The 22723-nt window shown below is 42.9% G+C and overlaps 1 protein-coding gene across 3 annotated transcripts in view; it reads right to left on the reverse strand.

Moving 5' to 3' along the window:
- Positions 1-572: 572 nt before the first annotated feature.
- ARAP3 (ArfGAP with RhoGAP domain, ankyrin repeat and PH domain 3) overlaps positions 573-22723 on the reverse strand; it is a 239241-nt gene continuing 217090 nt past the window's right edge. For 2 of the 3 annotated variants that reach the window (XM_077266274.1, XM_077266275.1), the window contains exons 28-34: positions 21879-22012; positions 20874-20956; positions 20678-20713; positions 12572-12635; positions 7127-7264; positions 2361-2399; positions 573-1585 (exon numbers count right to left, since the gene is read on the reverse strand). In XM_077266274.1, coding sequence (XP_077122389.1) covers positions 959-1585; positions 2361-2399; positions 7127-7264; positions 12572-12635; positions 20678-20713; positions 20874-20956; positions 21879-22012 — 1121 coding nt within the window. In that variant the 3' untranslated portion in view covers positions 573-958. The remainder of the gene's footprint in view (positions 1586-2360; positions 2400-7126; positions 7265-12571; positions 12636-20677; positions 20714-20873; positions 20957-21878; positions 22013-22723) is intronic. The other variant, XM_077266276.1, reaches the window with a different exon arrangement.

A 22723-nucleotide genomic window follows, 5' to 3' on the forward strand; every position in this document is an offset into this window, starting at 1 on the left:
AACCTCATGTTTCTGCTCACTGTGGTTGGGATTGAATGGAGCTGCGTGGTCACTCATGGTCACTGCCATTCTGTGTCAGCCAAGTAAAGCAATTGGCTTTCTCGACCAGCCCCAAAAACATGAATTGAACAGTAACGATGCCACTCCATTCAGTTCTGACTATGTGGTTGGTGCAAGCACCAGCAGTGGAGACCCCATAGATCAGACAAATCATTTGGATAAGTGCTAAATGTCTTTGTGGGAAAACCTTGTTAACTGTACTTACCTGGCAAATCCAGTTGGATCTACCCATTGTGTAGTACGGTGGCTCAGTGGTTAGCAGCAAGGTCAGAATCTACATAAGGTTTCATGCCCTCTCTACTTTTGCATTAGCTTCCTCCTCCCGTCCAACAATATATGATAAGTGTGAGTTTCTGAGAGATAAATTAGATCGAGAGCCTTATTTGGGTGTTCATCGTTACAGAATTTCTAGGTGTTGTTTCAAGAAACATGGAATAATCTGCATTTCAAAAGTTTCCATCTTTTCGTGAAAACTGTGAAAAGTAACACTCATTAGCATGGGTTTCATTTTTCACCATTATTTAATTTAAAAACACGCAGTTCAGACATTTTGTACAGACAAACCTTCTGCTCTAATGTTTATTTTACAAGAGGCTGTGAGACATCGGATAATGCCATGATGCCAAGACGGCAGCTTTCTCTTCAAGAAACTTATAACTTAATAGTTCCAAGACTTAAATAGTTTTTGGGCTCTATACATGGATAGTTTTGTGCAGAATCAAAAGACTTGATCAGAAGTTTATACAAAGAATATACCTAGACTACAGATAAGGAAAGGCAAAACTCAACTCAATCAGTTTGTACAACCATATTGATTGAGTCTGAAGGCACCATGGCAGTGCATTGATGGTCTACATAACATGAAAATACTCCTTATCTTGAATATGTATTTGATTCCTCACGTTACTTGCTGACTTGGCCCCGATCCAGCATCATTTTTCTTATTGAGCATGGTGCTAAGTTCCTGGAGTAGCTTGTCTTGCATATTAGAGGATATAGGGGATGCCTTCTTCCAGGGAGGAATCTTGGTTGGATCTGAAGGGGCTGACGGTTCAAAAAACAATGGCAATGTGCTCAGGTCCAGTGCGCTCTTAACTACTTGGCTTCTCATAGAACCAACCTGAGTTCGGTTTGGCTCCACCTGCCTTTCAAGGGAAGCACTTTTCATAATGGGAGCACCAGAGCCTCTGTTGGGCATGGGGGATTTGGCAACATCACCTGAGACCGTTTTAAGATTATCCACACAAAAGTTTCTGTCTAGAGATTGAGTCTTGGAGTAACTGTCCTGTTCATGCTTCTCTGGGGATTGGGGTTTCATTGGGGTTAACTTTGGCTCCTGGTTCAGTACTGGCTTCTTTGTGCGGTCCAAGGGAGGGGGCAATTGGAGTCGTTCCATTGAAAAAACACAATCTGAATCGGGACGCTGGATGCTCTGGAAATGTCCAACTTCCTCGTACAAGGGCTCGTGATCCTCATCTTGTCTTTCCTGTAGCTCCTCCAGGGAGTCTTGATGCATCTTCATTGGCTAGAAAAACAAATATTTTTAATTGTAATATATAATTTGGTTTCCACCACAATGTAAGAAGTTAGTTAATAGTTATTTATGCATACGGTGGAATACAAGCACAAGTATGAGTGTGAGCACAGCCAACACATGCAACGTGCAGTGCGTTCAGGTTAGTAACCAAATGCTATAGTTTTAATACCTTAGGCCATGGTACTACCACATATGTGCAAAAAAACCCTCAAAATTAAAGTTTCATAATGCATTAATAGCAAAACAAATGGTTAATGATTAATTAAAGTCTCCAGAAAAAATGGTTTTTAAGGAACTAGTTGTAGTTGGTTGTACAGAACACAACTTTTTATATTGATTCTTCACTATTTTCAAGATTTGATGGCATACAGATATATTAAACTGATGAGCAACATAAATAAATTATAATAAAATGTGCAAGTTTGAGATTAGAAAAAAAAGTCCATCAATAACAGCCCCACTCTTGCCCAACGGCTGTGCCTGGCATTACAGATCAATGGTAATCACTTGATCGGTGCAGTGCTACAGACCTGCACAAAAACTATTGTTGTTTTTGGAATATAATCCACATTTTTTCTAATCTCATGCAATCTCTTTTTTAATGGTGTCTGATATTTCCTGGTTCATATTGCTCTTTGACAGGATCAGTGGTTATGACATGGTCAGCCTTCATGCTACATTTTCAGCTTAGTAACCTGACATGCAATGTCCAGAGCACGTTAGGACCACATGCAGGTGGGTATGTTGGCATGTACATACTTACAAAGAACATTGACAGTGTCCTTCGTGTGTGGAGGCGACGCTGAAGAACAGAAATAGGTTGTGAAAGAAAAACAGGAATTTCAAATATAATTTTAGCCATTTGACAGGAAGAACCACCAGTGCAAAGAAAGTGTAAAGGGAAACTGTCATCAGGATATTACAACACTAGCTAATGGCATGTGAGTACAGAGTCTGTAATCCTTATTAAATCCATGCTTGGCTTGTACAGGCTTACTTTGACATCTAAGAGCTCATACAGATGACCGTATTTTCCTTACGAGTGTGATCCGACAAAACACAGGATCACACTCCGACCAATGTTATTCTATGGGGCCATGCATATGTCCGATTTTATCTGTCAGAGGAAAAAAGAAAATTGCAGCATGTACATTTTGCATCCGTAAATCGGATCACACTCGGCCATGCAAGTGAGTCAGTGGAAAAAAATTGGATCGTGCTCAGATGGCATCTGAGTGCGATGCGATTTTCCCCATTTATAAATAAAGATTATTATTATTATTATTATTATTAACCGACCTATGTGAGAGCAGCATACTGTATTATGGAGGAATAGAAGCTGAGCTGTGTTATATAGAGAGGATATGTGTAGTGTGGTAGTTCCTATTGTGTCATTGTGTAGGCAGCCAAGATAACAGATACTATGTCTGATTAGTTTCCTAAGATAGTCAGATTACTGATTAACACTGACAGAACTCATAGGACTTTTAACCATATAAATCTATATAATCACAGATCTGAGTTTCCGTCCCTCTATCATATGCTGCACTCATCACATTGGATAGTTGCCCAGAAACAAAAACATTTTCACATCTATGGCCACCGCCAAGAACAGGTATAGTCTACTTTACTCTTATGTAACATGATCTTTAAAAAAGTATGACCAACAAACATTCTCAAGAATGGGGGGATTTTTTATTCAATGGTTTACTGCTTGTTGGCTATGATGTTACCAGCCACCACTGCAGTTTAGAAATTGCCCTGAAGTTGTCTCGGTTGCTGGATCCATACAGCTTCAGTGCCTCTCTTCCGATGCACTGGCTAACCCTGCAGTTGCATAACTTTTCCTATTGGGCAAAACTCTCTTTTGGTTAAACATCCTAACTCAAGTGACACGGCTCGCTTGAACATTGGATATGAACTTTCAGGTCACAACTTCCAAAGGGTATAACGAGAGAACCTAGTTCTTTCCTTTTTGGAAGAGAGCTACTTTTCATACATAGCATTGCCTATCATATAAATCACTTTAGTGATCTCCACTAGTGATGAGCCAACGTGTTCGGATAAGGTGTTATCCGAGCATGCTTGAGTGCTATTCGAGTGTCTTCGGCATGCTCAAATAATATGTTCAAATCCTCCCGGCTGCATGTCTCGTGGCTGTTCCACAGTCACAACACATGCATGGATTTCCTGTTTGTTAGGCAATCCCTGCATGTGTTGTGGGTGCTGAACAGCCGCGAGATCTGCAGCTGTGGGGACTCGAACATATTCGAGCATACCAAAGTGACTTGGTTAGCACTTGAGCATGCTCGGATAACACCTTATCGGACCAGGTTGGCTCATCATCACTAGTCTCCACAAGAAGGGGATAGGGGATAGCTATGTATGGCCCTTAACAGTCGGTTCCGGTGTTCCAGCTCTCCTGCGCTGCTGCTTTCCTGTGCTCTGTCACTTCAATAGCAAGAAATGACGTGGCAATTGCGGAGTTTTCAATATGTTCGCATGAGACAAATCTTATGTCGTGAGAATATGTTGAGTGAGGCCGCAGCTGTAACTTGTTCTGCGGGTGCTTGCTTTACCCCTCTGTATATGGCCTTGTTTTGATTGGCCAGCATTATAGAGGAAAAAAGGAAGCGCCCACAGAGAAATTCTGTGGTATATGCCAGTTAAATGTAAGAAAAATGTGCATCTTTATTATTAACGGAGGGTGGAGGGGTATAAAATATTCTTAACTCCTGTCCAGGGATCTGGACTTACACATGGATCCCTGGCCAGTGGAGCAAGTTGGCGGCAAGAAGGGCTGTCACGTGTGGTCAAGTTGCTGACAGGATCAGAATTCAAGTGGTTGGTAAAAATGCAAGCCAATGTCCGAAAACAGATGAATCGAAACAGCAACACAGGTGCAAAGAGCAAGGATGTAGACCAGATAAGCTAAACTTAACTGGCAGTGTGGAACTGGGATACAGGAACTTAAAAATCAGCAGCCCCACAGAGGGTAATCGGTAGAGGGCAAACACAAACCAGAAACGTAAATAAGGCTTCAGTTCCACAAGTCCCTGGAGATATAACTGCCACGTTATTTCCTTGTATACAACTCTGCCAGAAGGTTTTTTATCTTCTGCCTTCTACATAAACAAAGCAGCCTATACGCTTAAATCTGTTAGGTAATTTTCAGCTCAGGACAAGTATCCTGCACTCAGGTCTGCTCTTCCTGCATAGCAGAGCACTGCAAAGGTGACACAAGCAGGGTTAAACTATGTTTAATGTCTGCTGCTGATAGATCAGTGATGTGAAACTGCAAATGTCGCTTGGTTGATGCATATAGCAGTAGATAATCCTCTGCCATATGAATCAACAGTGGCATTTGCAGTTTCACAATACTGATCTGTGTCAGTTTTGCAGTGCTCTATTGTCAAGGCAAATCAGAATAGAGTACAAACTGTAGAAACCAGCTAACTGAATACTTATAAATACTTATGACCATGTGATAGTTCAGTTTTTCTTTTTTAATAAATATGCACACATTTCTACATTTCTGTTTTTTTTTCACTCAAGATGGGGTGCAGAGTGTACATTAAGGCTATGTGCACACATTGCGGTTTTTGCTGCGGATCCGCAGCGTTTTTGATGCTGCGGATCCGCAGCAGTTTTCCATGCGGTGTACAGTACAATGTTAACCTATGGAAAAAAAAACCGCAGTGCACATGCTGTGAAAAAAAACGCGCAGAAACGCAGCGGTTTATTTTCCGCAGCATGTCAATTCTTTGTGCGGAATCCGCAGCGGTTTTACACCTGCCCCATTATAGAAACCCGCAGGTGTCTAAAACCGCAGTGGAAACCGCACAAAAAACTGCGATAAGATCCTCAGTATTTTTGGCACTGCGGATTTATCAAATCCGCTGCGGAAAAATTCCGCAATGGAATCCGCAGCGTGTGCACATGGCCTAAAAAAATGAACTGTTTTGAATTTACCAAATGGCTGCAATGAAACAAAGAGTGAAAAATTTAAAGAATGAATACTTTCCGTACCCACTGTATGTCAGTGGTGGAGGCACAACAGAGCTGCGCTGGAAGGCAGCAGAGTGAGATTGCACCAAATACACATGCTCAACCAGTAGATGTGGAACTACATTAGGATGAATCCCTACGGGGTGATAGAGTTGTGCTCAAAACTTTACATACCCCGGCATAATTTTTGCTTTCTTGGCCTTTTTTCAAAGAATATGAATGATAACACCAACAAATTTTCTCATGGTTAGTAGAGTGGTGATCTCAGTCTCCTGACCTCAATATCATTGAGACACTCTGGGGAGATCTCAAGTGCGCAGTTCATGCTAGACAGCCCAGAAATGTACAGGAACTGGAGTTTTTTTGCCAAGAAGAGTGGGCAGCTTTACCACCTGAGAAAATAAAGACTCTCATCCACAACTACCACAAAAAACTTCAAGCTGTCACTGATGTTATAGGGTGGACAATACACCATATTAAGAAATGGGGTATGTGTATAACGGGGCAGACTTAACAATGCGTTATGTAATTTTTCATTTATGGCGATATATGTACATTATTTTACGACAGCATTGTGATTTTGCAAATAGCAATTTCCTTTTGATGTACAGTAATCAATATGCTGACTCGTCCATGCACTTTAACTGGCAATTTTCTTTCCATTTTTTCACCCTTTGCATATCATAGACATGTCTATCAATCCTGTAATTTCCATAATTGCACAACTCTTTTCATTTTTTTTTCTTGCAACTTCAACATCGAGAAGTGTAAAATCATATTCCGCGTGGTAAACATTTTTTGGAAATGGAGCTTAGTCGCCTACAATGAAATTCTTACATTCCCCTGACAACCAAACATTTTTGGGATCAAAGGAGGTCCCAGCAGTCAGGCTAACAATGATTACAACTTTTATCAACTAACTATTGAATAGGTGATATTTTTGTGGAAACCCTCCACAGTCATATACAGGAGCATTTTTCTTGACTTTGATGTATTTTTGGCTGGAAATCATTGTTGCTTTTGAGTTTCGTTGACAATTTTGCACTGTTTGCCTTCTAACGCTTCTGTGTTGCATAGCTATTGCTAACTGCAGAATGTGTTACCTTTTAAGCCATGTTTTCTGAGCTTCTCTCTAATTTATGACCTCGGGCCACAGCAAAGATGAGCTGAGCTTTGTGGACATAAATCAATGTAAAAAGGAGAAGAGGAGAAGGCTGAGAAGAAGATCTGCAGTCTAGCGGCAATTGTACCTACCTGTTCACACACTGGTGGACACAGTCAGGAGAGGGCCCTTGTGCAAGAACCATGTATACACCCTTTGAAGCCCATGAGCTCATCATAGAGCACAATTCCATTTGCTTTGGAGGTAGAAATGGGCCCCCTTATCTCTTGGGCCCCTGTGAGGCCGCACAGGTTGCACCAATGATATGTCCGCCCCTGTGTTCACGCCTCGAATGGTGATGAGGCTAAAAAAGGATCAAGCTCCATCTGCACTTTCCATATGAATACAATAAAACTCACCAATTGCTGGTTTGCAGAGACCATGGTGGCGTTGGTGTCATCTCCACGGATTGGTACTAGCGGCATGGTGCCAAATTTTTGTTTAGTTACATCTGAGGAAGAGTGTCGTCTTAAAATCACAGGGCGGAGATCATCGTGCTGAAAAATTAAGGCAGGACATATATTTTCAAGACATAAAAGCAATGTAAAAACTATTTAGATTCTCCAACAGATAAAGGGGTAGTCCCATCTTTGGGCATTTCTGACATATCGACCTACTAGGAGAGTGCTTTACTGATGCTCCACTGGACCAAGTGGTTAGCAGTGGCCATCTCAAGAGTTATGTAAGGACTTGGGCAAGCTGTGGATATAGACATCTGACCTACAGCCTTCAAAACGTCAGCGTCCCAATGCACTGCACCTCCTGTGCTGTCCCGCCCTTCCTTGCAAAAGCACAAGCGGTCTCATTGGTTCTGCACATTGGTGGAGAAGATTAGGTGAGTGTAAACTGTATTTCTTGTGGAGGCTGCAGCACTCTGGGGTGCATTATTAGTAACTAGATACTCTTAAGGTGTTGCTATGACAGGGCACTGATGGATCAATATTACTTGATGGGGCACTCTGAAGGTATTGACTGTGGCGCTGTGCAGGCATTATTACAGACAGGGGCTCTATGTGGACATTAATATTGATGTCGGCACTCAATCAGCATTACTTCTGATGGGGGTGCTCTGGGAGCATTATTACTGTTTGGCACTCTGGGGGAATTATTACTTGGAGGGGACATTCTTCTAGTATTATTACTGATGGGGCACTCTGGGGGGTGTTATTACTGAAGTGGGTACTAATAGATCTAACATTACTGGAGAGGGAACTCCGGTGTCATTATTACTTGAAAGGGGGCACCCCTGGGGGCATTATTATTTAAAAAGTGTCTGTCAACCCCAAAATGTATTTTGATTGGGTTAAACAATACTTTAGGTGACTTGGCACCTATAACAACTACTGTATACTAGCACTGTACCTGTTACTGGTATAGTCGCTGAGAAAATAACGTAATTGTTTGGATCAGTATGTATTATTTCATCATGGTATAGCAGCAACAGTATTAACATATGTACACTGCTCAAAAAAATAAAGGGAACACTAAAATACCACATCCTAGATATCACTGAATAAAATATTCCAGTTGTAAATCTTTATTCACTACATAGTGGAAAGCGTTGAGAACAATAAAACAAAAATTATCAATGTAAATCAAAATTAATATCTCACAGAGGCATGGATTTGGAACGGTACTCAAAATCAAAGTGGAAGATCAAATTACAGGTTGATCCAACTTCAGTGTAAATCCCTCAATACAAGGAAATGATGCTCAGTAGTGTGTGTGTGTGTGTGTGTGTGTGGCCTCCACGTACCTGTATGACCTCCCTACAATGCCTGGACATGCTCCTGATGAGGCGGCGGATGGTCTCATGACAGATCTCCTCCCAGACCTGGACTAAAGCATCCGCCAACTCCTGGACAGTCTGTGGTGCAACGTGACGTTGGTGGATGGTGCGAGACATGATGCCCCAGATGTGTTCAATCGGACTCAGTTCTGGGGAATGGGCGAGGCCAGTTAATAGCTTCAATGCCTTCATCTTGCAGGAACTGCTGACACACTCCAGCCACATGAGGTTGGCATTGTCCTGCATTAGGAGGAACCCAGGGCCAACCGCACCAGCATATGGTCTCTCAAGGAGTCTAAGGATCTCATCTTGGTACCTAATGGCAGTCAAGCTACCTCTGGCAAGCACATGGAGGGCTGTGCGGCCCTCCAAAGAAATGCCACCCCAAACCATTACTGACCCACTGCCTAACCAGTCATGCTGAAGGATGTTGCAGGCAGCACATTGCTCTCCACGGCATCTCCAGACTCTGTCACGTCTGTCACATGTGCTCAGTGTGAACCTGCTTTCATCTGTGAAGAGCACAGGGCGCCAGTAGCGAATTTGCCAATCCTGGTGTTCTGTGGCCAATGCCAAGCATCCTGCAAGGTGTTGGGCTGTGAGCACAACCCCCATCTGTGGACGTCGGGCACTCAGACCATCCTAATGGAGTCGGTTTCTAACCATTTGTGCAGACACATGCACATTTGTGGCCGGCTGGAGGTCATTTTGCAGGGCTCAGGCAGTGCTCTTCCTGTTCCCCCTTGCACAATGGCTGTGGTAGCGGTCCTGCTGCTGGGTTGTTGCCCTCCTATGGCCCCCTCCACGTCTCCTGGTGTACTGGCCTGTCTCCTGGTAGCACCTCCAGCCTCTGGACACTACGCTGATTTGACACAGCAAACCTTCCACAGCTCACATTGATGTGCCATCCTGGATGAGCTGCACTACCTGAGCCATTTGTGTGGGTTGTAGAGTCCGTTTCACGAGTGTGAAAGCACAACCAACATTCAAAAGTGACCAAAACATCAGCCAGAAAGCATTTGTACTGAGATGTGCTCTGTGGTCCCCACCTGCAGAACCACTCCTTTATTGAGTGTGTCTTGATAATTGCCAATAATTTCCATCTGTTGTCTATTCCAGTTGCACAACAGCATGTGAAATTGATTGTCAATCAGTGTTGCTTCCTAAGTGGACAGTTTGATTTCACAGAAGTTTGATTTACATTGAGTTAAACAACAGAATATACAGTAAGTGTTCCCTTTATTTTTTTGAGCAGAATATATATATATATATATATATATATATATATATATATATATATATGTATGTATGTGTATATATATATATATATATATATATACACACACTATCTTTGCATCCCTCATAATATATATGCACAGGGTAAACATATATACTGCGAGTGTATTACATTTGTGCACAGCGGTCGGTACTAGTGTTTTATCAGGTCCAGGATATTTTGCAGAAGTTATTTGGTATATATTTTTCAGTATACTGCCTTTTTTAGAATGGATTAACATCCACTGGAAATTGGGAATTATTTATCTGACACATTGGAGCTGTATATTTACTATCTTGGATATATATAGCCATTGATGCCGTTTTAGAGCCCCCCTATTGGACATTCCTGTTTCTTTATAATGTCGTGTATATTTTATGATTTCTAATAAAAACTTACTTTGTTTATATTATGGTTCGCTTCTTTGTACTACTGGTTAAGTAAGTCCACTTGTGTTAATAGAGAGAGAGAGAGAGAGAGAGAGAGAGAGGGACCAGGATGGATATATGGAGAACCAGGATGGATAAATGGTTGGGCAAGATGGATGTATGGGGGGGGGGGGGAGAAGGATGGATTTAAATGGGGAGGGGCCAGTATGTATATCTGGGGGAGCAGGATGGATATCTGGGGGCCAGGATGTATATATGGGGGGGCAGGGTGGATTTATATAGGGAGGGGACAGGATGGATATATATGGGGGAGCAGGACAAGAGACCAGGAAGGATATATGGGGGTCCAGGAAAGATATTTGGGCACAGGAAAAGGGACATATGAGGGCCAGTATGTATAGCTGGGGGGGCAGGATGGATGTCTGGGGGCCAGGCTGGACAAGGGACATAGGGGACCAGGCTGGTGCATATTATAAAATAAATGGGGGCAGGCTGGGCAAGATTATTAAATAAAGGGGGCCAGGATGAGGGACTAAATTACTGTTTGAGGGCCAGAATGAGAAACATACTATATTAGTTTATGGTGACAAGTGGGGAACATAATTTCTTTAGGGTCCAATTAGGGACATTATTACTACTGTAATATAAGTTACTTTTTAGGAAACTGTTTTCCATGGAGGGAGAAAAATGGGGGTCCTGTTACTTTGCAGGGCAGCACCACGTCGCTTTTTTTCTTCTTCTGGCATAGTGTAGAAGTCAGAAAAAAAGTGGGGAATGTGCTCTGGAAGTGATCAGCTATTTATTACTGTTATTTTTTGCAGAGACAAGTCCAGGCTGGAAGAAGTGATGGCAGTCTGTGCTGGTTGAAGAAGAAAAGTGAAGATGAAAGACTTCAACTACAGACGTCACTGGTGAGTCAGTGTATTACATGTACACATACATATACACTATATACTGTGTACAGAGCTCCTGTGTATAATGTCACCGGTGATCACTGTATTACCTGTACACTATACACTATATACAGAGCTCCTGTGTATAATGTCACTGGTGATCACTCTATTACCTGTACACTCACTATATACACAGCTCCTGTATATAATGCCACTGGTGATCACTGTATTACCTGTACACTATACACTATATACAGAGCTCCTGTGTATAATGTCACCGGTGATCACTGTATTACCTGTACACTATACACTATATACAGAGCTCCTCTGTATAATGTCACCGGTGTTCACTGTACTACCTGTACATTGACACTATATCCTGAGCTCCTGTATATAACATCACTGGTGGTAATAACAGTGTTAGTATTGTGGTTTGTATTCATGATTAGTATCGGTCACTATGTGGTGGTAATTTGTGGTCTGGTCACAGCGTGGCAGTATTTCTCCTTGTATGCGGTATTATTTCATCCCTATTTGTTGGTAGTATGTCATATTATTCGGTCACTGTATGGTCTAATCATGGTGTGGCATATTTGTCCTTTGTTTGTGGTATTATTCAGTCACTGTGTGGTCTGGTCAGGTTGTGGTGGTATTTCTTCCCTGTATGCGGTAGTATTGGTCTTGGTATAGTGGATTGTGTTGTGTATGGCGGTCATTTGTTCTCTCTGATATTAATTAGAAGATTCTTTATTTCCATTAGAGATTAAATACTTTGCACACAGAGATGCACTTACAGAGGGTTTCCTGTGGAAAAAAAGTAATCACCTCTCCACAAGATAAGTGATAATGTACTGATTGGTGGGGGTCTGACTACTTGGACCCAATCGGCAGAATGTCAAACTTTTTATCCCCATTAGACTGGAGTGGCATGCACAACTCAATCACTGATCCATTCATTCACTCTGTGGCTGCACTTGTTTTTTCTGGAAGCCCCAAAAAGAATGAATGGAGCTGCGGTCAGACTTCCCACCTGCAGCTCCATTTTAAAATGGGGATAAGTGTCCTGTCAGGGATAAAACTTCCTCATTCTTCCGATCGGTGCAGTTTCTAATGGTCGGATCAAAGCACTCACCTATCCTGTGGAGCCCATGAATCAGTGATAACTTGTTTTAACCAAAGAACCCCTTGAATGCAAACTACAGTAATTATACATCCCAGTTATGGGGCGCACAGTAGATGGGCAGGAGCCTCCTGTGTTTTACAGCCGATGCTACACTATAATGGGGATAACGGCTGACAGATATTTGCATATAGCTGCAGGGTGGGCCCTTAAGAGTCCATTTCCCTGGAGGGGCCCAGACACCCCAGTCCGACCTTGCATATATGACAGAAATGTAAGAATCCTGTAGTAGCCAATGTGGAAAGCCTTACTGATGCTGAGCCTTCAGGATCTTTACCTGTGCTTTGAGAATACTTGTGATCCAGTCCCACATCTCTGCTTGTGTGGTACAACATAAGCACCTGCAAAATGAAAACAGACACACGGTGAGCCACTCATCACAGGGTGGCCCATGGAATATTGAACATGGATTTGACAAAACCTACTTTTTCTTTCAAACTTAAGGAAAAGTATCTCGCTCACTTTACTCTGAGACTTTATTTTCTGCGGCATGGACACAATTGTACATGGATCTGGATGCGTAAGGTTAGAGGATTTGAGGAGGAATCTGCACTGAAGTCCTCCTCTGATGCGCAATGTATGAAAGGGGAGTTAGGATGCAATGCCCAAAAATTATCCCCAAAAGGGAAATAATGCATTTTATCCAGAAATAAGGCTTAAAGGGAATTGATAGCTGAGCTCAGGTGTGGGGCAGAAAACCTTTGGGCTGATTTCACTTTTTCACATACCACCAGGTGTACAGAGTCAATGGGCGACGCACGTGAAATAGCACGCCAAAGCCCGGGTCCTTACAATGCAGATGTACCGACCGTGGTGATGTGAGCAGGCGTGAGATATAATGTCCGGTGCTTATCAATAAAAAGAAGTAAGCAGATGCTAAGAATGTAAATGGCAGACTTTTGTAAGGTGCTCTGGGAGCGATGAAGCACATAACGCCTCATTTTCATATTGATAAGATAGTGGATTTTTCTGGAATAATAGAACAAACAGCAGACGGAAAGGTATCAAAGTATTTGTCCTTCAGTGAACTACAGAGGCATGCAAAAGTTTGGGCACTCCTGGTCAAAATTAAAGTTATTGTGAACATCTAAGCTAGTTTAAGATTAAATAATCTCTAAAAGGGCTATAGTTAAAGATGACACGTTTCTTTTTTATTTTAGGCAAAAAAAAAATATAGATATATATATTTATATATTTCCATCTTTTACATTTTACAAATTATAAAAAGGAAAATGGGCAGGTGCAAAAGTGTGGACAACCTGCATGGTTAGTACCTAGCAGCACCCTCTTTTGCACGTAACACAGCTTGTAAACACTTTTTGTAGCCAGACAAGAGTCTTTCAATTATGTTTGCATTAAGAATGTGTTTGAAATTTCCTTGAATCCATTCTTCCCTCTACCAATGAAATGTTCCCCGTGCCATTGACTGCAACACAACTCCAAAGCATGATTGATCCACTCCCATGCTTATTGTTTGGCTAGATGTTATTTTCCTTAAATTCAGTGCCCTTTTTTTCTCCACACATACCTTTGATAATTGTGGCCAAAGAGTTCTATTTTAACCTCATCAGTCCATAGGACTTGTTTCCAAAATGCAACAGCTTTGTTTAGATGTTGTTTTACATACTTCTGATGCTGAATTTTATGGTGAGGAGGCAGGAGAGGTTTTCTTCTGATGACGCTTCCATGAAGGCCATATTTGTGAAGGTTTCTTTCAACAGTAGAACCATGTACCACAACTCCAGAGTCTGCTAAATCTTTCTGAAGGTCTTTTGCAGTCAAGTGGGGGTTCCGATTTGCCTCTCTAGCAATCTTACCAGAAGCTCTCACTGAAATTTCCTTGGTCTTCCAAACCTTATCTTGACCTCCACTGTTACTGTTAGCTGCCATTTCTTAATTACTTTTCAAACTGAGGAAAGGGCAACTTGAGTATGCTTTGTTATTTTCTTATAGCCTTCTCCTTCTTTGTGGGCCTCCACCATTTTCAGAGTGCTAGGCAGCTGCTTATAAGAACCCATGGCTGCTGTTTTTTGGCACAAGGTTAAAGGAGGTTGGGTTTCTATAAAGCTCGGAAATTTATATAACTTGGCTTTTCCTAACAATGATAGTGAACAAGCCATAAGACTAACAGGTTAGTTAAGGTCTGAAACCTTGACCAAAATTATCTGCGCACACAAATCTCCAAGGGCGCCCAAACCTTTGTACCGGCCGATTTTTCTTTTAGTAATTTTTAAAAATGTAAAAGATGACTATATTTTGTTTGGGTGCCTACAATACAAAGGAAATGTGTCATCTTTAACTTTAAGCCTTTTAGAGATCATATTATCTTCAACTTGCTTAACTGTTCACAATAACAGTAATTTTTACCAGGGGTGCCCAAACTTTTACATGCCCCTGTATAAGAGCATATGAACAGTTAAAGGGGGTTAAACTTTCTTATAGATTCCCTTTAAATGGGTTTCAAAAAGGGGCAGACGAGTGAATTTGATCAGGAGTCCAGGAGATAAGGGCCCACTTCTACCTCCAAAGCTGCAAACAGATTCGGTCACAGAAAATGCTGCATTATAATGAATAGTGATGAGAAATGGCCCACAAAGACAGGCCGTAAATGACCGACGATCATTTATACACAAGCCTATCAGCAGCCGTTTGTACAGACCGTCATTCTGTCCCCATAAATATCGGATTTTCGGAAGCATATCTATATACAGGCTCGGACTGGCCCACCGGGGAATCGGTGGATCCCCCGGTGGGCCCAGGCACTGACACCTGCTGGCAGGGCCCCCCACTGCTCCAGGGGCCCCCACTGCTCCGGGGGCCCCCCTGGCCGCCCCCCACCCACCCTCCTTGAAGACGATACTCACCCTGCTCCAGCGATGGTCTCGGCGTCTGCTCTGCACTGCATCTTCTTCCTGCTTGTGCGGTCACGTGGTACCGCTTCATTAAGGCCATGAATATGCGCATATTCATGACTTTAATCAGTACCACATGACCGCACAAGCACAAGCAGGAAGAAGATGCAGTGCAGAGCAGACGCCGAGACCATCGCTGGAGCAGGCAGCAGGGTGAGTATCGTCTTCAAGGAGGGTGGCGGCCGGGGGGCCCCCGGAGCGGCGGGTGCCCCTGGAGCAGTGGGGGACACCGGGGGGGGGGGGGGGGAGGGTTCAGAATGCTGGAGACACACTGGGGCAGAATGCTGGAGACACACACTGGGGCAGAATGCTGGAGACACACACTGGGGCAGAATGCTGGAGACACACACTGGGGCAGAATGCTGGAGAGACACACTGGGGCAGAATGCTGGAGACACACACTGGGGCAGAATGCTGGACACACACTGGGGCAGAATGCTGGAGACACACACTGGGGCAGAATGCTGGAGACACACACTGGGGCAGAATGCTGGAGACACACACTGGGGCAGAATGCTGGAGACACACTGGGGCAGATTGCTGGAGACACTGGGGCAGATTGCTGGAGACACACTGGGGCAGATTGCTGGACACACACTGGGGCAGAATGCTGGAGACACACTGGGGCAGATTGCTGGAGACACTGGGGGCAGATTGCTGGAGACACACTGGGGCAGATTGCTGGACACACACTGGGGCAGAATGCTGGACACACACTGGGGCAGAATGCTGGAGACACACACTGGGGCAGAATGCTGGAGACACACACTAGGGCAGAATGCTGGAGACACACACTGGGGCAGAATGCTGGACACACACTGGGGCAGAATGCTGGAGACACACACTGGGGCAGAATGCTGGAGAGACACACTGGGGCAGAATGCTGGAGACACACACTGGGGCAGAATGCTGGAGACACACACTGGGGCAGAATGCTGGACACACACTGGGGCAGAATGCTGGAGACACACACTGGGGCAGAATGCTGGAGACACACACTGGGGCAGAATGCTGGAGACACACACTGGGGCAGAATGCTGGAGACACACACTGGGGCAGATTGCTGGAGACACTGGGGGCAGATTGCTGGAGACACACTGGGGCAGATTGCTGGACACACACTGGGGCAGAATGCTGGAGACACACTGGGGCAGATTGCTGGAGACACTGGGGGCAGATTGCTGGAGACACACTGGGGCAGATTGCTGGACACACACTGGGGCAGAATGCTGGACACACACTGGGGCAGATTGCTGGAGACACTGGGGGCAGATTGCTGGAGACACACTGGGGCAGATTGCTGGACACACACTGGGGCAGATTGCTGGACACACACTGGGGCAGAATGCTGGAGACACACTGGGGCAGAACGCTGGACAGACTGGGGGCAGAACGCTGGACAGACTGGGGGCAGAACGCTGGACAGACTGGGGGCAGAACGCTGGACAGACTGGGGGCAGAACGTTGGACAGACTGGGGGCAGATTGTTGGACACACGGGGGTAATATGCTGGACACACTGGGGCAGATTGCTGGACACACTGGGGCAGATTGCCAGACATACTGGGGCAGATTCCTGGACACACTGTCTGGGGGCAATGCTGGACATACTGGGACAGATTGCTGGACACACTGGGGCAGATTGCCAGACATACTGGGGCAGATTGCTGGATACACTGTCTGGAGGCAATGCTGGACACACTGGGGCAGATTGCTGGACACTGGGGCAATATGCTGGACATACTGGGGCAGGTTGCTGGACACACTGGGGGGTAATATGCTGGACACACTGGGGTAGATTGCTGGACACACTGGGGGCAGGACTGGAGGCATGGGCAGAATGTAGATACAGGGCATGATTGGAGACACGGGGCAAAATGAAAGACATGGGGCAGGATTGGATCATGGGGCAGGATGGATACGATGGGGCAGGATGGGGAGATCATATGGGGTAGAATGGATACTCATGAGGGCAGGATGCGAGAACATATGGCTGGAGCCAGGAATGAGATAAACGGGGCCAGGGTGGGGAATATTATCACCATAGGGGCTAATTAAGGGATATTATTACTGCAGTGATGTATTTATTTTATTTTTTGAGTATACTGTTTTAATTGGGGGGGCGGTCCTGTTACTGTGTAGAGTGACACTATGTCGCCTTTTTTTCTTCATGTGGTGTAATGTAGAAGTTGTGAAAAATTAAGTAATGTGTTCTGCAAGTGGAGCTCGAGATAACTGTGTTATTTCCTGCAGAAACGAGTCCTGGCTGGAAGAAATGATGGCGGTCTGTGCTGGATGAAAGATGAAGGACTTCACCTAGAGACGTCACTGGTGAGTCAGTGTTACCTATACACTGACACTATACACTGTATACTATATACAGAGCTCTTGTGTATAATGTCAAAAGTGATCACTGTATTACCTATACATTATATACAGAGCTCCTGTGTATAATACCACCAGTGATCTCTGTATTACCTCTACACAGACACTGCATACTAAGTACAGATCTCCTGTGTATAATGTCACTTAGGCTGCCGTCACACATTCAGTATTTGGTCAGTATTTTACATCAGTATTTGTAATCACACGTAATTGCTCTATGTTTTTACAAAGACAAATCCCTTCAAAACGAAGGGTATATGTACCACCCAGCAAAACTTCCACATATAGTGGGATCTATGTAATAAAGCGATCTCCACTATGGTACTAATATAAAATAAATTTTATTGAACATAATGTTAAAAACACAAATAGGATAAAATTACTACATGTAAGAAAGGTACACAATCCAATAAAAGGGACTATACTGCCATGGGAGATTGCAAGATGGCTCAGGCTGAATGCAGTATATATACAATGAGAAATACCTATGCTATGATATGAGAGTCCATGGATGGAAAGCTGCCTCTATCAACGATACCTAGCTTAATAATATGGTGTCCTAAATCAGACCCCTCAAAAATACATGGCATATGCTAGAGGGACGCCGGGGTCATTGCAGCAGGCGAACAGTAAGGTAATATCCTTTTACTACCTCTAGCATATGCCATGTATTTTTGTGGGGTCTGATTTAGGACACCATATTATTAAGCTAGGTATCGTTGATAGAGGCAGCTTTCCATCCATGGACTCTCATATCATAGCATAGGTATTTCTCATTGTATATATACTGCATTCAGCCTGAGCCATCTTGCAATCTCCCATGGCAGTATAGTCCCTTTTATTGGATTGTGTACCTTTCTTACATGTAGTAATTTTATCCTATTTGTGTTTTTAACATTATGTTCAATAAAATTTATTTTATTTTGGTACCATAGTGGAGATCGCTTTATTGCATAGATCCCACTATATGTGGAAATCAGTATTTGTAAGCCAAAACCAGGAGTGGGTGATAAATGCAGAAGTGGTGCACATGTTTCTATTATACTTTTCCTCAAATTGTTCCACTCCTGGTTTTGGCTTACAAATACTGATGTAAAATACTGACCAAATACTGCTAGTGTGACAGCAGCCTTATGGTGATAGTATTGTGTTTTTTTTTGTTTTTTTTATTTCTGATCAGTATTGTAGTATTCAGTCACTATGTGGTGGTAATATGTGGTCTGGAAATGGTGTTGTGGTATTTGTCCCTTGTATGTGCTATTTGGTCACCAAGTGGTGGTAATATGTGGTGTTGACACGGTGCGGTGGTATTTGTCCCTTGTATGTAGTATTATTCGCTCACTATGTGGTCTGGTCATGGTGTGGTGGTATTTCTTCCTGTATGTGGTAATATTGGTCTTGGTATAGTGGATTGTGTTGTGTATGGCAGTCATTTGTTCTCTCTGATATTAATTAGGAGAAGATTCTTTATTTCCATTAGAGTTTTAATGCTTTGTACACAGCGGCGGAGATGCACTTACAGGGGTTTCCTGTGGAAAAAAGTAATCACCTCTCCACAGGATAAGTGATAACATATTGATTGGTGGGGGTCTGACTGCTTGGACCCACTCAGCAAAATGTGGAACTTTTCATCCCCATGAGACTGGAGTGGCATGTCCGACTAGATCACTGATCCATTCATTCCCTCAGTGGCTGCACTTGTTTTTTTCTGGAAGCCCCAAAGAGAATGAATCAGAAATCCCACCTGCCGCTGCATTTTAAAATAGTGATAAAAGTGTCCTGTCAGGGATAAAACTTCCCCAGTTTCTAATGGTCGGATCTAAGCGATCACCAATCCTGTGGAGCCCATGGATCAGTGATAACTTGTTTTACCAAGAACCACATTAATGTAAACTACCGTAATTATACATCCCAGTTATTGGGGCACACGGTAGATGTGTGGCAGCCGCCGGTGTTTTACAGCCGATGCTCCACTATAATGACAGATATTTGCATATAGCTGTAGGGTGGGCCCCTAGAGTCCATTCCTCTGGTGGGCCCCAGACACCCCAGTCCGACGCTGTCTATATACAAGGGGCGATATTTATATGGACCGTATGTGATTATTAGCCCATCTAAATGTCCTAGTAAAGAGAATTTCATGTAAAATATAATGTATGAATATAATATATATATATATATATATATATATATATATATATATATATTTATTTATTTAAATGAGAACATTATTTTGCGCCGTTCTCGGTTTGTAATTTATTCTCAAGTATTTTATATCACAGTGACTAGAACTGCAGCCTTACTGTACGCGGGTCCTGGGTTCAAATCCCACCAAGGACAACTTCTACATAGCTACGTTCCCACGATGAGTTTTTGGTGTTGCAGAATTTCTGCACTTATTATTTAAGTTTCTTGCATTTTTTCATTGTGTTTTTTGTGTGCGTTTTTTTACACGTATTTTTATCACTTTTATGATCCTGTATTTTTTTGTCTTTTTTTGGTGTGTTATGATTTAAATAAAGATGCTTTGTTTTTGATGCTTGTTTTTTTGCTTTGACAAAACTTTACTGACATACTTAGGTAAACTAACATGCGTTTTTTATGCGTTTCCGCTGCCAAAACATTCTAAAAATGCATCTTTTTTTTTTTTTTTGCTTTGGACTTTCCTCATCTAATATTCATCTATGGGAAAAATCTACACAAAAAACTCAGCGAGCCCGCAAGAAAAGCTGACATGCTGCAGATTTGAAAAACGCGCCGCAGGTCACTTTCTGCAGCGTTAAAAAGAAGCCCAGTGGGCAGGAGACTTCTATAAATCCCATCCACATTGCAGGAACTGTAAGACCCTGCGTTTTTGAGGCAGCAAAAAACACGTAGAGCCAAAAACGCACCAAAGGCTCATCGTGAGAACATAGCCCAAGGAGTTTGTATGCTCTTCACCTGTTTGTGTGGGTTTCCTCCGGGGACTCCGGTCACCCTCCAAAGACATACTGATAGGGAATTTAGATTGTGAGCCCCATTGGGGACAGTGATGATGTGGAATTATCGGCGCCATATAAGTGAGTGAAATAAAGAAAGAATACTTACAACTGCTGTTTATCCATGTAGATTGTATAGCCCCATCTGGTGGACAAATGATGGAATTTCAGTTAGGACACAGCTGATATCACATCTTGCTTAAAAGTTTTTCACAATTCACAGCAAAAAAACCCAAATCAGTAAAAGCTCAGAAAGTCACTAAATATTTGCGCAAGGCTTTCATTTAATAGGGGAAACTCCTTACTGAGTTGGAGGTTTCAATTTTTTTCGAATCCCCATGTAAATTTTGGCATTTTCAAGTGACCATTCTCTCTCTGGCTTGGAACTCTGTAAGATAAGACCAAAGATTATAATATCAGAATAAGCTTCGTGCCTAAAGTGTGAATAATGAATAATCAATTCCTGAATACATTCTTACCATTAACTTTTAAATTGGCCGTTTTATGGCAGCCTGTATCTGCTGGAGCATGGAAAGACTTTATATTTTGCTATTAAAGGGTTATTCTGTCTTAAACTACAAGTCTGCAGTCACTCTATGTGGCTGCAGACTTGTGAATCCTCGCATTGCGCGCTGTAAAGATTCTCTGCTGAATGGCAGTCATATGGCCACAAGTTTGTCATATGAATTGTCCCAGGCCACAGTCCGACTAGATGGGCTCACTCAATGCAAGTCTAGTCGGATTGAGCATATCGCATTCATGTGGTCACATGACCACCGGCACCGGAGACTCCTCACAGTGCACAGTGCTTGAAATGTGAGGACTCGCAAGTCTGCAGACTTGTAATTTTCGCCTGGACAACCAATTTAAAGGCCTCATATAGACCTTTGTTTGTTTTGCATGCAAGAAAAATGGTTGTTTCACAGCTGTGTGCTAGATCCGATTTTCATTCTTTTTCTCATGTCCGTTTTTACCATCAATGTGACATCACTTTTTAACATACGTAAAAAAATCAAAGGTTCTCTTATTCATTAAACAGCAAAATAAAAGACAGCGCTCGGTCAACACACAAATGGTGTCCGCATGCTGCTCGTCATTTAAGGATCCATTGAAGGAATTTAGATCCTTGATGAAAAGCAGACATGACTCCATTTTTCTTTTCTGAGACACTCAGTCCACAAAACTCACAGACATTTGAGCCGCCGCACAGACTATACTTGGGTAAGTTCTATTAGTGAAAATGGCCCCTGAATGACGCATTTCGCAGATCCCCAATACATACCAGTCTCTCGTTCTTTGCAGACACTTACCTTTTTCTCCTTAAGCAGCAGCAGCTTGCGATCCCTGATAACGAAGTATCTTTCCTGGAACTTGCTGGACAGCAGCTTGGGGGATTCCTCTCTGCACTTCAGTAATCCACACTTTGGGGTCTCTCTTTTTGCACCTAACAAAAATGTAAATCAATTGTAATAATAATTTGTTTACAAATAAAGATTAATAATGAGGCTCAGCACTGAATCCCAGCGATTTTGTGAGTTCCCATCTATCAGATCATAATGAAAAAAGGATTAATTTACATAGTTACATAGTTACATAGTTATTAAGGTTGAAGGAAGACTTTAAGTCCATCTAGTTCAACCCATAGCCTAACCTAACATGCCCTAACATGTTGATCCAGGGGAAGGCAAAAAACCCACATGTGGCAAAGAGTAACTCCACCATGGGGAAAAAAATTCCTTCCCGACTCCACATACGGCAATCAGACTAGTTCCCTGGATCAACGCCTTATCAAGGAATCTAATATATATACCCTGTAATATTATACTTTTCCAGAAAGGTATCCAGTCCCCTCTTAAATTGAAGCAATGAGTCACTCATTACAACATCATACGGCAGAGAGTTCCATAGTCTCACTGCTCTTACAGTAAAGAATCCGCGTCTGTTATTATGCTTAAACCTTCTTTCCTCCAGACGTAGAGGATGCCCCCTTGTCCCTGTCTCAGGTCTATGATTAAAAAGATCATCAGAAAGGTCTTTGTACTGTCCCCTCATATATTTATACATTAAAATAAGATCACCCCTTAGTCTTCGTTTTTCCAAACTAAATAGCCCCAAGTGTAATAACCTATCTTGGTATTGCAGACCCCCCAGTCCT

The sequence above is a fragment of the Ranitomeya variabilis genome, chromosome 5 (assembly GCF_051348905.1).
Source record: "Ranitomeya variabilis isolate aRanVar5 chromosome 5, aRanVar5.hap1, whole genome shotgun sequence".
NCBI lineage: Eukaryota > Metazoa > Chordata > Amphibia > Anura > Dendrobatidae > Ranitomeya > Ranitomeya variabilis.